Raw genomic sequence first — 15,729 nt, 5'->3', positions numbered from 1 at the left:
TTGAGCTTAACTTACATTTGTTTTACCTTTATGTTCTTTACTTAAACAACAAACGTATTTTGACGAAGAAGAAATGGAAGAAAGAGAGACATCTTCACTTTAGCTGATATTTTATATTGAAAAACACGCATGCACGGTAACATATGGATTCTTAACGACTTACGATAACGACGTAGTCTAGTTTTCTACGACGACCATATTTTTTTACGAGGCTATTGCTCGTTACGTCGAGGCATAGCTTTTTACATTTACATTTTATGTATTAAACTATCCGTTCGCATAGAGATTCACGCTGTTTTTAAATGCAAACGAGGCGTTTCTTTTTATTCGCGTGTCATCATTGCCGAGAATACCACAAAAACTGTCCGTCGTTTCGTTTCATTTTTGATACCACCATTGTTTCTTGTGAGAGCGAGCATTCCTAATTCCCCAGAGCCGCGAGAAATCTCAAACTTAATTCGTATTAGATATAAAACGATCATAGATTTTATTCGTCGATTTCGGCGAGATTTTGCGAATTATCGGTAGATTTTTTTAGTTTGCAAGACGAGACAATGTAGCGAGCGGAGATAGGTCACGTATTCGTCGCAAGGTGTTCTTCCCAGCGTGGCAAATAAAAACGGGTAGCAGTAAACGTTGAGTACGATTTTTAACGATAATAAGACACACGAATCGACACGTTGAACCTGTTCGGTACGAGCGTCGATAAAGTCAATCGCGATAATAATTGCTACGCAGTCATCAGACGATACACGGCGGACGAGCGCCGTACCGAAAAGGTTGATCGAAACGCGCGACAGAATTTAGTAAAGGAAAACCGGTCGGCGAGAGTACACGAAGAGAACAAAGAGAAAAAAAAGAGAAATAATTAGCATGAGACACGTAGAAAGTATAACAAAAAAGAGATATCGTAAAAAGCCGCTAAGACAGCTGGCCATGTTAAGCGGGACTCGTTGTTTCTAGTACGTAAGCAAGTAGATTAAGCGATATAATAAAAGTATTTATTTTTGTGACAGGTAAATGAATTATTAATCGTGGTAAGAATTTAGCTCGTAAAGACTGCGTGCTGCTAAAGAGAGAGAACGAAACAGAAAGATGGATGGTCAGGGAAGAGAACAAAATCGAGAAAGAAATAGAGAAAAAAATGGTGAACACGAGAAAGACAGAGGATAAAGAAAGAAACGCGGGAACAGTCTATATTGATTTCCCATTCAAAAGATCTTCGATCAGCAACCTACGATACCGAATTTTATTGTAATTACTAAAGTTTTGCGATGACTAGACCAAAGCGTCCGCAACGGGCAATGACGATTGCCGAGCGAAATATATTTAATCATTTTCCATCACTGCCTACTTCTGATTAACTTGTAAATAAGGTCGGTAAACTTGAACGAACGGAATAAAACTCGCGATGCATCGAAAACTTCGGATCTATTATAAAGTTCGACGCGTCTTGAGAAAAAAGGAACAAGACAAAAGCGAAAAAAAGCAACGGAACAGTCCGAAGAACCGCTAGTCAAACTTTCTTTTCTATCGTACATTTGTGATAAAATGTTACGCGAATCGTGAAACAACCATATGCTTCTTTTGACATCGAATTCGCGTTATAATTCTCTGTTACTTAATTTTCCTAGCAGCGATACGAAAACAAAAAATTGCACGATGCATCGATATGTCGATACGTGGCTATAAAAGCAAGAGGAAAGGAAAATCGTGAACGAATACTTTATGGAAACGGGAATTTAATGGAAAGGACATGGAGATAGATCTAGCGCAGATCTAGTGCAGATTTTTAGCAGCGCCTACACTTAGACGATAAGACTTACGTATAAAAAGTGAGGCAAGCATTTCAAGGCGTTGCCTCGTATCAACTCGATCACTACCGCATGTCTTTGAAGTTACTGAAGTAAGTATAGAAAAGACAAATGGAACGGCGTAATTATGTTATCTAGATATTTTCAACCCCAACCAAACGTAGAAACTAGATGTCAGAGATGAAGCGTGAAATGTCTCACGCCCACGCCACGTTGATTGAGAATACGATAGGTCTAATAGGTTGTTAGGTTTCCTATTTCCCATTGATTCGAGTATCGAAGTAACTTTATTATTTTTTTAAGACGAAATTCATCTAGTCGTACAAACCCAGGAAGACAAAATTATATAAAATGGCACACGAATTGAAAGCGTAATGATGCTATTTCAAAAACACACTGTCGTTTCGAAAGCACAATTTCATTGTATCACGTTAACTCTATCCTATACTTAGTCAACTCGCGTGCATGTTTTCGTACACGTATACATATTAAATACGCGATTAAAAACACGATCGTATTCACATACATACAAAGCGCGTACACGCGCCAACCATACATCATCACTAACAGTAAATTGTCTTGTCTTACTTATAGTGTGTCTAGAGCATTGCGTCTGTAAGATCTTGTATCTATGATTAGAAAAACTTGACCGATAAACAGCAACTACTGTACCGTTATCGGTCGTTAGCCAAAATTATTATATACGTATTTGACGTGTCTTTTAGAACGCCTTGAAAGCGAGGTAACGCATGTAAGAAAAAATCAGAGAAATACTCTCAAATAACGGAAAAGAAACTCACAGCAAGATGAAAATTAAATTGGCGATCTCACCGACGACAGGCGCTACAGTGTTGCTTAAAAATTTGCATCGCATTAGCTCGTTCGAAAAGTTTCTTTCGTTTTATAAGGAAATAATGGATGCACAATATTTTCCGTTTTATATTATTCTATCGAATTACGTATGATCCATTTTATTCTATCAAAATAAAGATCACAACGTTCGACGGATTAGGTTTCATGTTTGTATAAAGATGCGTCGTTGCAAAAGACGTGTCTGTAAAAGAAAGACACTTTTCGGACGATCTAATGCATGTTACATATGCTGCGAAGGATACTGGAAAGGATATTCCTTTTTCGAACGATCTCGCAGAGTATTTTTCTGGTATTTTTCCTAAGGACCAGAATTCATATTTTTTAGGACGCGATCAAGGAAAAGTATGGAAGACGTTTTTCTTAAGTTCATCGATGTAGACAATAAAAACAGGCTCGAAACGTTGCATCGAAATCGTTTCCACGTGCATGCATCACTCGAGCGTTCGTGATTTTCATTCTATGTATAATTTCAAGCAAATAGATGATCATTATAATGCAAATAGCACCAACTTTCCAACAAATACTAAAGAGCCATTTAACCGTCTGTAGCGTCGCGATCTTGCTTTCGTCGCATTCGTGTAAATGGTCCGCAAGATTCTTGCTACTGCGTTACCACACACCTTGCACAAATATTTTCAACCGGTTTAAGCATCTTTTTTCATTTTGAATGTACGTACGAACGTTATTTGGAATTCTTATGAATTTCAAGTATCTATCTCTCGTATGATATTTTGCTGTTACATTTCATACACGAAAGAGAATAAAATATCCAAAAGAAAGTGTCGTACTAAAGTTCACGGATATTGGTCACTGAAGGCCATTAAGAGAAAATATCTACCGTGCCATTTCCACGTCGGTTATCCTTTCCTCAACTATATTATTCCGTCTGGCTATCTCAAAGGCCAAGTCGAGATGTGTTCCGTTCACTTCTTAATGCATCGCTCCACGAGCAAGCACTCGAGCATGCGTCAGATGTACGATTTTCTCTCGATCGTTGCTCAAAAAATGGCTCCAGCCAACTAGTGTCCATGAACTCTTCTGTTATATTATAACTGGAAACGATGTTTAAAATAGGTATAATCGTGAATTTTGTATTAAAACGATTAACAATAGACGAGTAATAATCGCTCGAAAGTATTCTTCACGACGTAACGCAATAGCAAGCAATCTTGCGTTCTAGACATAAAAGATTCATACGTTAAAATTAGGAGAATACGTAATGGAACGCAAAATTTAATACGAAACTGATTACCTAATTTTTCATCGCGGCACTTTTAGCGAGAAAAACATAACGATAATTGATAACCACGTACAATGAAAACTTGTTCAATTGGCTCTATTTTAAAGGACGAAATGATTCGTGAGGGATACAAAATATTATGTAATATCTCGTCTATCGTAACGTAGGCACATACTATTCGAATAGGATTCAATGATCTATCTTCTCTATACGAAATCTATCTCCTTCTCGATAGCTACTCGCATCTTTATCGAGAATATTTTCGGTGGTATCTACTAGAAGTAGTATTATAACTGCTGGACAGAGAAATCGAAAGGGAATTGATTCGTGTAAAGGGCTCGGTGTCCCATAAAAGGAAATCAACTAAAGCGACGAGAGGTGTTTAAAGTTTAAAGGGTCATTGAGCCGATCACGGCCAATATAAGTACTCACAGAAAGCTACTAAATAAAACAGTGGAAGATTACGGTCGGGCTGTGCTTGTACTGGCTGACAGATGGTCCAAACGTATAGATTATGTATTCATTAAGAAAAGAATATTAATCGAGGACATAAAAATATAACTGACTGTGTTACACGGCGCACGAAGAAACCATGTACCAGAAGAATTACGCGTTTACATAAGAAAGTTTAGATAAGAATTGGAGATACCTTACTCTTATAAATCTTGTCCAATCGATTCTTTAGGAAACGTAAGGTTGATTTCAATGTATTTTAACTTTTAATCTCCTCGAGCGAAATGGAGAAATCGTTTGCACTCTGTACAAGATTTCGCTATTCCTAGGAGATTTCTAATTCGTATAGATTTGAATGCATCCGAGACTAAACGTTAATATCAAAATCCCTTACTGCTCAACTCAGTGAATGTTTAAAAAAAAAAAAAAATGAATGGAAATGACACTCTCGGTTATTTATTGCGCAACTTAACGATTTAACTCAACCATCCTAACTTCGACTAATATTAGCAATGACAACCGATATACATTTTCCGGGAGGCAAAATGTTGTTCAAGAGAACGTGACAATTACTCGAATCACGAATATTAGAGGGAAGAAATTGGGTAACATCGCGTGCACGCAAGGAAAGTTAAATAATCATAGGTTTTTCATTATTAAACAGCGTTAGTATCGATCTTTTCAATGTAACCTACGTGTGTATGTAATACCTCGGATTAATTGTTTAAATAGTTTGAAAGTTGAAGAGGTAAGACGATATGCGTGATTTCAGGCACCGTGCGCTAATCACAGCAAGTTGACAAAACAAATACTTATACGATATGTTACAAGTAAAGAAATTTAAACAAAGAAAATGAAGAAAGTGAGGGAGAGAGAGAGAGAGAGAGAAAGGTAAAAATATTCATACGACGGTATATTTTCAGTGTAAAGAAAATATATATGTAATATAATCCGTGGTAATAACTACGTATATCTTGTAGCTTTAACGTACCGATGGAAGCGATCTTCTTTATGAGCGTTTCGAAAATTTGAAATTGAAAAGAGTAAACGTTGTAAAATAATCACGAAAGCTATACGCTGAAAATAAATTCATATTTTTCTTTTAATAACATAGAGGAGGACTTGTTTCCGATCGGTACAAGCATATAATCGGATTATTCGTTTGAATGTTGATTGTTAAATGTTAGGATAGAGAACTTTAAGAAAAAAATGCCCAGTCTACAAGCATCGTGCATCGGAAGTATGTTTCGTTGCGTGTGGAATAATTCTGTTGTACCAGTCAAATTCTTTCATCGAAATGGAAACATCGATCGTTTCTTAATTTTGCCTTAAATATACGTTCTCGGAAACTTTAATCGTGTAATTTTCGCGTGTCACGTATTGTCGTAATATGCATATATTGGCAATTGAAAATTAATGTTACTTTGTTATTTACACATATCGTTAAAAAATTTGTGTCATGTGTAATATCGATTATTCTATTAAAAACTTATAATATTACGAGGCGTCTGGAATCAATACCCACCAAATCCATTTCTTGTTTTGATAATTCATTTCGTGATTTATTGTTATTATTGTTTTGTATAGTTAACAAAGTCGATCGGACTTGGCGAGTTTTGATTTTAAATGTCTCACATATTTGTTGGAAGCTAAATATCAAAAAGGGTATACATACGTTAAAAGTCTTCTGTATTATTTACTAATGTGTACAAATAATTACAAATAATTTGATTCTATTGATATATGAAAATAACAATACATTAAATTCATATTTCCGTATTATACGAAAAGGCTGCCCTAAATAATCTTTAAATTTATACATAATTTCACTTGATTTTGTATGAGAGAACGTACGTTTATTGTTTTATTTTCGTAAGATATTTATCAAGTACTGAAGTCAACCTTTCGCAAATATAATTTATATGCAAGATTATAATTTTTTCGAAATATAGTTTGATTTAAGAAGTGCAATCACTGCCATTGCTTCTTTGCAACGATATTCACTTTCCTTATTAGAAATTTTAACACTGCCTCAAAGGGGTGGCCATTAATATTTAAAACACTGGTATCAACGAATGAATTTGAGTTTATACTTACTGAAATAAATTGAAGTTTTAAAAACACGCGAATATATTTTTGGCGACAAAATCATCGTTTGGAACGCTGCGTTCATAATTACCTTAATTATAACAAAGTCTATATATATATATATATATATATATTGATATGATTACCTTAACTAGTTATTGTATTATACTTGAAAGTATGTAACTATTTTATAAATAAATAGATAATCAATGTTGATTGTTTTATATCCTTTTGTAACAGTATACCTATCAAAAATAAGGTACTAACAACGAAAAAAACTATACTTTACAAAAGTCTTCACCATTTTTTATTTTCCCATCCATAGTTACACAACTTATTTATTTTTTGTTACGCTTAAAAATATTGCAGAAAGTATTATGAATTTGTTGTATATATCTTATAAAATCTTTCCAGTCACTAACTCTTATTTGTAAAGTGATTTACTTTAATTAATAATATTGACTGAAATGTATTATCAAATTTTATGAACAATATGCTTCATATATCAATATGTGTTTCAAACATATAATACATAGTTCCTTTCAAATATATGAATTGTAATATATTAATTAAAGTGGTGTTTTTATAAAAATGTAGAATAAACTATGTACTTATAGTCTCTGACTTCATTTTATCCAATAATTGTTGTCCAAAAAAATCCCAATATCTCCTTCTTATTGTATCATGTTTCTCAGATAATTCTTTACATAGCTAAAGTTGTAATTATACGTATAATTATAAATTATATTAGTATAATGCATAAATATTTATACAAGTAAAAACGACAATACCTTAAGAGCATTATTAATATGAAATATTGAATCTGGTGACTCATCTGTTATTGGTTTTTCTTGACAAATGTCTATAATACAGGCCAATAAATGATTAACACGGCAGCCAGCATTATACAGGTCTTCACATTTCTGTCTTACTTTCTCATTATAAGCCAAACCATTGCTATCATGCATCAAAATACTAAAATACGGTATATAATTCATATATTAATTAAATTACATAATTTACAAATATGAATTACATAAAAAACAATGACAAACAATACCCTCGAAGGTAATTCCAAGCACTTTCATTGCCTTTAACTAATTCTATTTTATCTAAGGCATAATCAATTTCTCTGTCAATTATATCTTGTTCAAACTTGGTTGTGTTATTTATTACAAAATAACGTTGATTCCAAGCAGAATTATTACGAATATCTTCGTTCAATAAATGTTCTGTATATTCCAACTCTTTATCAAATAAACTGTACATTACATAAATAAAAGATTTGTTATTAGTTAGTATCTGAAATCGTAAATTAACAAACATAATAAAGATAAACAAGATATACTAACTTAAATGTTTTTATACACCACTGACGATGCTGCCAAACATGATAATTCTTTGCATCAATTTTTAAAATATTTTCTGTAAATTCTAGCTCCCCACTAGCATCTTGAAGCCATTCAACAATAAGTTTCCTATGATGCCACACTTGATAATTCTTAGAATTATATTCCGTTAGTATATTAGTAGATTTTAATTCATCTCGCAAGTCTTTGCCGAGAGCTCTAAGTATCTCCCTCCTGTATTGCCATACTGTATAATTTGCAGGATTAAGGTAGATACAATCTTCTGTTAAAGCTAGTGCACGCTCCGACTTTTCACCAGATTTTAAGATAGCCCGGAAATAGTCATATGAGTCCCTAACTTAAAACAATAATAAAATTTTAGTTAATAGAAATATTATATGCATTAATTTAATATTAAATGAAAATAATGGATTTTGTACATACTGAAGCAAATATTATATATAATTATCAGAAATATATAGGAGCATGGATGGAATATTTTTTAATTTCTAAACATTATGATCTATTTTATACAAAAAATAATAATACACACGTTTTCTGTACAGATTTTCATAATTTACTTTTATTATCTGAACTATTCGTGTAATATTTACTTTCTCTTTCTAACCATGAAACAGATATAATTAAGACTTAATATATTTCATAATAAACAATGCGATATTGCATTAATTTATAGTTTTATTTTTCTATTTTAACACCTATTTAAATGCTTATCTATTATAAAGTATATATATAAGGTTAGGTTATAAGGCAGCGAATCATGATCAAGAATATAATACAGACAAAATAGAACTAATGACCTTATTGTCACTTGAACATAACATACATTCCATAAAACATATAAAATACTTACATTTCTCAGAATAAGCAATTGAGACAATAGGATTAGGGCCGTCATCCTGCGGTACAGGAACCACATCTCCCCATTCTTCACGATCCCTGTATAATACCCAACTTGTCTCTTCGGAATTTTCGTCAGAGCTTTCCATCATTTTCTATTTTTACAAAAGGCTAGTAAAACGACAAAAATGAAAATCTACTTCCACAACTGAGCTACAATATCAGTTGTATGTTTTATCTTTTCAAACCTGTTAAAGCCTCCATTACATATAGTGAAATGTCGATAATGTATCGATAATTTCCGCTATCGAAAACTATCGATATATTTTTTATGACAATCGATAATTTCGATATGTTCTATTTCACGACTGTGGGTTTATTCCGATATACCCCATACACCAAAGTATTGAAAATTTATAATATATATTACTATCTATAGTATATGTTACACTGGTAGAGATAAATAAGGAGATCGCCGATGAGTATGGGAGATATTTAGTCAAAAGTATGCCTTACAAATTACCGCCTCTAGCGGTCAAACGACCAAACTTCTATATGTGCTTACAGTTAATCTGACTTTACGTCGTTGGATAGACTATAAGATCTTATCACATCCATTTCTTTATTCCTGATAAAAAGATATAAATACAATATATCCACAAAAATAATACTATTTATATATTACTTCTGCTCACTACAATTATAATATTTATACGTTGTTTCCATATTTATCTTTTTTATCGATAATCTTATTGCAAGACATCAAAAGTTGCACTTTCGATACTTCATGTTATCCAGTACGGCTAACGTTAAAATCAGTTATATCTTATTATGTTTATACGATTACGGCAATTACAAGTATAGAATACACATAAAGAGCGTGAAATAATCTTTATAAGAATTATTATTATTTCTGCTGCGTATTTTACCTATAGCCATTATAGGAGTTTGTTTTCTTCTCAATAGATATAGGAACTATACCTATAAATATGTATGATATTTGAGGTTTTATAATAATTTTATGTTTAACATTATGCTTTAATCACAATTTATTATTATTTGTACATATTTGTATATATGCGATTGATTTTATTATTATAACTATGTAATTCCTAACAATTCCAAAAAAACAATTGTTTAAAATATACATAAATGCCTTATAGAATTACAAATTACAAACTAGTTCTTATACAAAATCTTTTCTCAAATTGGTCAATATTTTGTTTGGATATATACATTTTTTCTCATACAAGAAAACAAAAATATATTTTATCTATATATTAAAAACCAATTTAACTGAAGCTTAATGTATTAAAGAATGCAAATTTATGAATATGATTCAAATATTGTGAAATATCTCAATATTTTTATTTTTAAATAGAAGTATCTTATATTCAGTGGTAACCAAGATTTCTGAAATATATAAATATAAATTGTAAAAATATTTCAAACAAAATTTAGTATATATTTCAATAAAGAAGAATGAAATTCATTATTGGTAGAAGATCTTAATAAATATTAAAGTATTAATTACTACTTCTAACAGTTGCAAAAACATTTTATACAATTTTATAGCAAGACACTTTGCATATATTTACAAATACATTACTTTTTCATAAATTTATTAGAGAACACATCAAAAACATTGTAATTATATTCTAGAGCTGTGTTTCAAATAAAAAATTTTAATAACATCATATCATAATACAATATTACCTAAAATAATCTACATATCGCGTACTTCCTAAGGAATAATCTGTTTTGTATCGAGCACTCATCGCATTCTCTATTTTCTCCCACATTCATACTGAATCAATAGATTTACAATCGCATTTTTTTAAGCTACCAATTTTCATTACTGTTGTTATATATGGCCAAGTGTTTGAAACCAATGAAAATTACGTTTTATCTTTTGCATGTGATAATACAAAATATGATAGCAACAAATGCTATAATGCAAGCAGTTATATACAGAGTTTACAATTTTACTTCTCACAAAATTGTAATGCGTAATAAATAACGTACTATGTATAGCATTTCTTTGCAAAGATTCACTTTACGTACATAATGAAAATTTGGTATATATTTAATTCTTGGATTAATTCTTCTCTTCCTTCTTTTCAGGCCCATCTTCCTGTTGCTGATGTTGATTTTGACTTTGTCCTTCTCGTTCTGCGGCCATCTATATATATAGTCAAATAAATTTAATAAATATAATGAATTTAGTAACAATCAATATTTTAATAATAAATAAAGTACGCACTTTCTTATACGCCATTTCAAACAATTTAAGACTAGCTTGTTGTAATTCATTTGTCTGTCTCTTGATCTCTTCTGGTTCCGTATCGTCTTTCTTAGCTAATGTTTCTCGCATTTTTGCAACCAATTCTCTGAGTTTGTCACACTATAAATCATTGTTAAATGGTATTATGACGAAATGGAAGTTGATTTGACATGGTATATCATATAATATCGTATACCAGGTATGTAATAATACTATATATAAAGGCTTACTTCGTCTTGTGGCAATTGTGCTTTAAATTCCTCCAATTTGGATTCCGTATCGTGAATAATTCCCTCAGCTTGATTCACAGCTTCAACTCTTTCTTTTTTTATTTTATCTTGCTTAGCATATTGTTCAGCATTTTTCACCATGTTTTCAATTTCATCTTTACTAAGACCGCCACTTGATTGAATAACGACTGCAAATAAAAAACAAAAATTGAATAAATAAAATTATTTTGTTTGTGTGTATAAAAACTTAATTCATTCGTAAAAAAATATGTTGGATTTAATTTATACGTTTACATACTCTGTTGTTCTTTTCCAGTTCCTTTATCTCTAGCAGATACGTGAACAATGCCATTGGCATCAATGTCAAATGTGACTTCTATTTGTGGTACTCCTCTAGGTGCGGGTGGAATTCCAACAAGAGTAAATTGTCCCAAAAGTTTATTGTCGCTAGCCATTTCTCGTTCGCCTTGGTGTACTTTGATTTCTACTTGAGTCTGACCATCAGCAGCTGTAGAGAATACTTGACTCTTTTTGGTGGGAATCGTTGTATTTCGAGAAATTAATCGTGTGAAAACGCCACCCAGTGTTTCAATACCTAAATAATACAAACATTAAACCAACAATTCTATGACCATAACTAAAAAATAAAAAGTTTATTTCATCAAAACTCAGGAGATTAGGATCTTCATTTTGTTCAGAGAGAAGATTAGTTGTTATAAGCATCATAGTCTAAAAATAATTTTGATGAAATATGTAAAGAAAGAATCATTTACCAAGTGACAGAGGGGTAACGTCCAAAAGAAGAACATCTGTTACATCTCCAGCAAGGACACCACCTTGAACAGCAGCACCTACAGCAACAGCTTCATCGGGGTTTACTGCCTTGGATGGTTGCCGTCCAAAAATATCTTGTACAGTTTGTTGAACTTTAGGTACTCTTGTCATACCACCAACTAATAATACTTCACCAATGTCAGACTTCGTTACTTCAGCATCAGAAAGTGCTTTTTGACATGGCTGAATAGTACGTTTAATTAAATCAGCAACAAGACTTTCAAATTTACTTCTTGAAAGCTTGAGGTTTAAATGTTTTGGTCCACTAGAGTCCATAGTTAAGTAAGGTAAATTTATATCAGTTTGTAAAGAACTAGACAATTCAATCTTTGCCTTCTCAGCTGCTTCCTTTAACCTTTGCATTGCCATTGTGTCTTTAGTTATATCTATGCCTTGCTGTACACAAAAAAAGAAAATGTTAAAATATCATATATAAGTACTTTTAGTACATATTAAAAATAATACAGACTACTTCAATATATATACCTCTTTTTTAAATTCTGATACAAGATAATTAACTAATGCATTATCAAAGTCTTCACCTCCTAAGAAGGTATCTCCATTTGTGGATTTAACTTCAAAGACTCCTTTTTGGATTTCCAAAATTGAAATATCAAAAGTACCACCTCCTAAATCATATACTGCAATGCTAAAAGAATATACCATATACTTGAAGAGTATGCTCTTTTTATTAATCAAAATAATGAATAATACTTTATAAAAATAGTCAGAAAACAAATTCAGCATGTATAATGCAATAGTTCTAAGAGACGAAAAATAATGGCATCATTCTTGTTTTGATGTACTTTATATGCATTAATATTAAGTTTACAATATAATTAAAAATATTGAAATTCTCACATTTTATCTTCTGTTTTATCCATGCCATATGCAAGAGCAGCTGCTGTTGGTTCATTAATTACCCTAAGTACATTAAGCCCCGAAATTTGACCAGCATCCTTGGTAGCCTGTCTTTGGGAATCGTTGAAGTATGCAGGTACAGTAATTACAGCATTTTTTACTGGAGTACTTAAATACGATTCTGCAGTTTCCTTCATCTTTATGAGCACAAATGCACCAATTTGACTAGGGGAATACAGTTTACCATCACCTCCTTGTACCCATGCATCTCCATTAGAAGCTCGAACAATTTTATAAGACACAGATTTCCTAAAATTATAATGATTTTAAAAAAATATTACATTTATTAACACATATGTGTGCGCGCGCACGCACACACATACACATACACACGTACAAAATGTACATACATATCCTTTTTTACTTCAGGGTCGTCGAATTTTCGTCCAATTAATCGTTTTGTAGCATAAAATGTGTTTGCTGAATTTGTAACTGCCTGACGTTTAGCTGGCATACCAACTAAACGTTCATCATCTGTTAAGTTAACAATTTTATAATTTAATTTCATTAAAACAAAAACTTGGAAGCAGTATCATAAATCAAATAGGTTTTGGTATCTTATGTTTTAATGTTTCAATTCTATTTGTATTATTATAAATAGAAATGAATTATAATATTGTATTTATTATACAAATTATGTTTTATTTAACATGACTAAAAATCATTATTTCATTTACTTTTAGTTTTATTTACATACTATATAGTCTTTAAATAAATTTTACTTGTATGTTTGTATTCTCTAATCAAAAAATAGTTATTTCAGTACATTACAAACAGATAAAGGAACAAAAAACACAGCACAACTGAATAACACAATAAGACCTTTTTCACAAATTAATACATTGAGCAGAGGAGAAATTACAAAAAAAGTAAATAAATATATTTAATAAGCAGTGTATCTTATATGCCTTACGAACTATCTATGTAAATCACTGATTTTACTGGCATGTATAAATGTGAATTATTGACAATGTAAATTGTTAAATATTTATTTCATATATGTGAAGACATATTTTACTACAAGATAAATATGTTTGAAACTTTAATGTTGCAATATTTGAGAAAATAAAATTTTAAATTCTGACCTTTAGTAAATGCTACATAAGATGGAGTTGTTCGTGATCCTTCTGCATTTTCTATAACTTTGGCTTGTTTTCCTTCCATAACTGCTACACATGAAAATGTTGTTCCAAGATCAATGCCAATAACTGCACCTTTCACGCCTTCGGATCTAAGTAAATAATAGACTTTCATTCATGATATTTAAAAACATAGTTATATTATTAACAATATATAAAAATTAAATACAATTTTAATGCAAAAAATAATTATAGCATGAGCAATTTACTTGTATCTATATTGTTGCAGATCTGTAAATCGTTGGGGTACTGCCAATGCAGGAACCGCAGCCTGAAAAATATTTTAATTTATGTATTGTAAATGTTATATTTAATGCATCCTACTATAACACAATTAATTATAATAAAAAAAAAACTTCCTGTAACATTTGTTATAAATGACATATAATAAAAACGTAAATGTAATAAATATTATGCTATATCTTTTTATAAAATTAATTTAAAATATATAAAAATATATAATTTTTGTTAGAGGCTGGTCACGTGCCGGCTACGAAATAGCTAATGCTTAATGCTGATAAAAAGAACATTTAGCTATAGAAAATATTGAAAAAATAAAGATAGATACGAAATAATAAGTTCAATCCTATTACATGATCAAATGATTGTACAAATTCAATACAAGGTAAAAATATTCGATAAATGTAATTGCACGCCGTGCCGTAAATCGCCATCGAAACTTACATTTTTAACAATTGTACTGAATTGTTGTTTTCTAGTAATGTCGTAGGTTATATTACTACAACTACGAGTTAACAACCTTGCAGCGGTCAACATTTTGATTTTATATGTTTTATCCTTTCAAATTTATGAAAAACTTAAAAAGAGACGCGAATATTCCAACTTTATATGTAATGATGCAACCTTCAGAGAGACCAGCACAATGCGCATACCATGCGCGCAGTAGGAACCTTCCATTCTGTCGACTAATGTAGAAAGTATTATTTGACCAATGAGTACTCTGCTCTGGAAGAATATACGAATCAACGTATTCCATGGCCTTCCTACTCTTCGTTACTCGAGAATTACCCCGAATATTCCACAACAGTATAGATATTGTAATCATTAATCAAACAAATGATAAAAATCTGAAATCAGGGAAATAAAATATATTATATAATATTTAAATTATTATAATACGAGTTGGTATATTTAATTACTTTATTATAAAAAGTAAAAGATATAATTATTCAACAACGAAAATTGTCTATGGAGGTATTACATTCAGTTGCTTCCGGAATTTAAAAGGTGATGCCACGCGATATTGCAGTTATGTAATAAAATTAATGATAGTAAAATAATAATTTGCTTGATATTTACAAGATATGCAATTAATTATGAATAAATGTTATTTTAAAACGTGCATTATTTAGAAAATATAAAAAAGGTTAATTATATAAGCACACTATAATATTTTTATTTGTTATCGTATATGTTGCAAACATTTTCAATATAAACTAATCTGAAGTATAAAGTTTTTATTGACAAATACTTCTCATTACATTGTTTTAAGCAATAATCTATTATTCTCTTGTTTAATTTTTTGGACATTAAATAATTGTTGGTAGCTATTAATTTTATTGTAATGATATGAAATGAATGAAAATGTTTTTGTTGGGAATTATCGACTAAAGAGCAACCGG

The 15,729-nt window shown here is 31.0% G+C and overlaps 2 protein-coding genes across 3 annotated transcripts; both read right to left on the bottom strand.

The window, feature by feature from the left end:
* Positions 1–6,752: 6,752 nt before the first annotated feature.
* On the bottom strand, positions 6,753–8,957 carry LOC122567132 (protein farnesyltransferase/geranylgeranyltransferase type-1 subunit alpha). Of its 2 annotated transcripts, none has more exons than XM_043725371.1 (5): positions 8,692–8,957; positions 7,821–8,175; positions 7,529–7,729; positions 7,260–7,443; positions 6,753–7,179 (listed from the first exon to the last, which is right to left on the bottom strand). In XM_043725371.1, the coding sequence occupies exons 1-5, from the start codon at positions 8,828–8,830 to the stop codon at positions 7,072–7,074; spliced, it is 987 nt and encodes a 328-aa protein (XP_043581306.1). In that variant the 5' UTR covers positions 8,831–8,957; the 3' UTR covers positions 6,753–7,071. The 2 variants fall into 2 exon arrangements, with proteins under 2 accessions (XP_043581306.1, XP_043581316.1); XM_043725381.1 differs by having other exon boundaries at positions 7,821–8,171; positions 8,692–8,825.
* Positions 8,958–10,283: 1,326 nt separating this feature from the next.
* LOC122567104 (heat shock 70 kDa protein cognate 5) lies at positions 10,284–14,980 on the bottom strand. The gene is made up of 11 exons (XM_043725316.1): positions 14,771–14,980; positions 14,296–14,357; positions 14,033–14,178; positions 13,298–13,421; positions 12,888–13,196; positions 12,513–12,675; positions 11,966–12,422; positions 11,491–11,787; positions 11,193–11,380; positions 10,942–11,082; positions 10,284–10,860 (listed from the first exon to the last, which is right to left on the bottom strand). The coding sequence occupies exons 1-11, from the start codon at positions 14,861–14,863 to the stop codon at positions 10,777–10,779; spliced, it is 2,064 nt and encodes a 687-aa protein (XP_043581251.1). The 5' UTR covers positions 14,864–14,980; the 3' UTR covers positions 10,284–10,776.
* Between the last annotated feature and the right edge of the window lie 749 nt (positions 14,981–15,729).

The sequence above is a fragment of the Bombus pyrosoma genome, linkage group LG1 (assembly GCF_014825855.1).
Source record: "Bombus pyrosoma isolate SC7728 linkage group LG1, ASM1482585v1, whole genome shotgun sequence".
Taxonomy (NCBI): domain Eukaryota; kingdom Metazoa; phylum Arthropoda; class Insecta; order Hymenoptera; family Apidae; genus Bombus; species Bombus pyrosoma.
The sequence above is the reverse complement of the archived record's forward strand: the minus strand, read 5'-3'. Positions and strand labels throughout refer to the sequence as shown.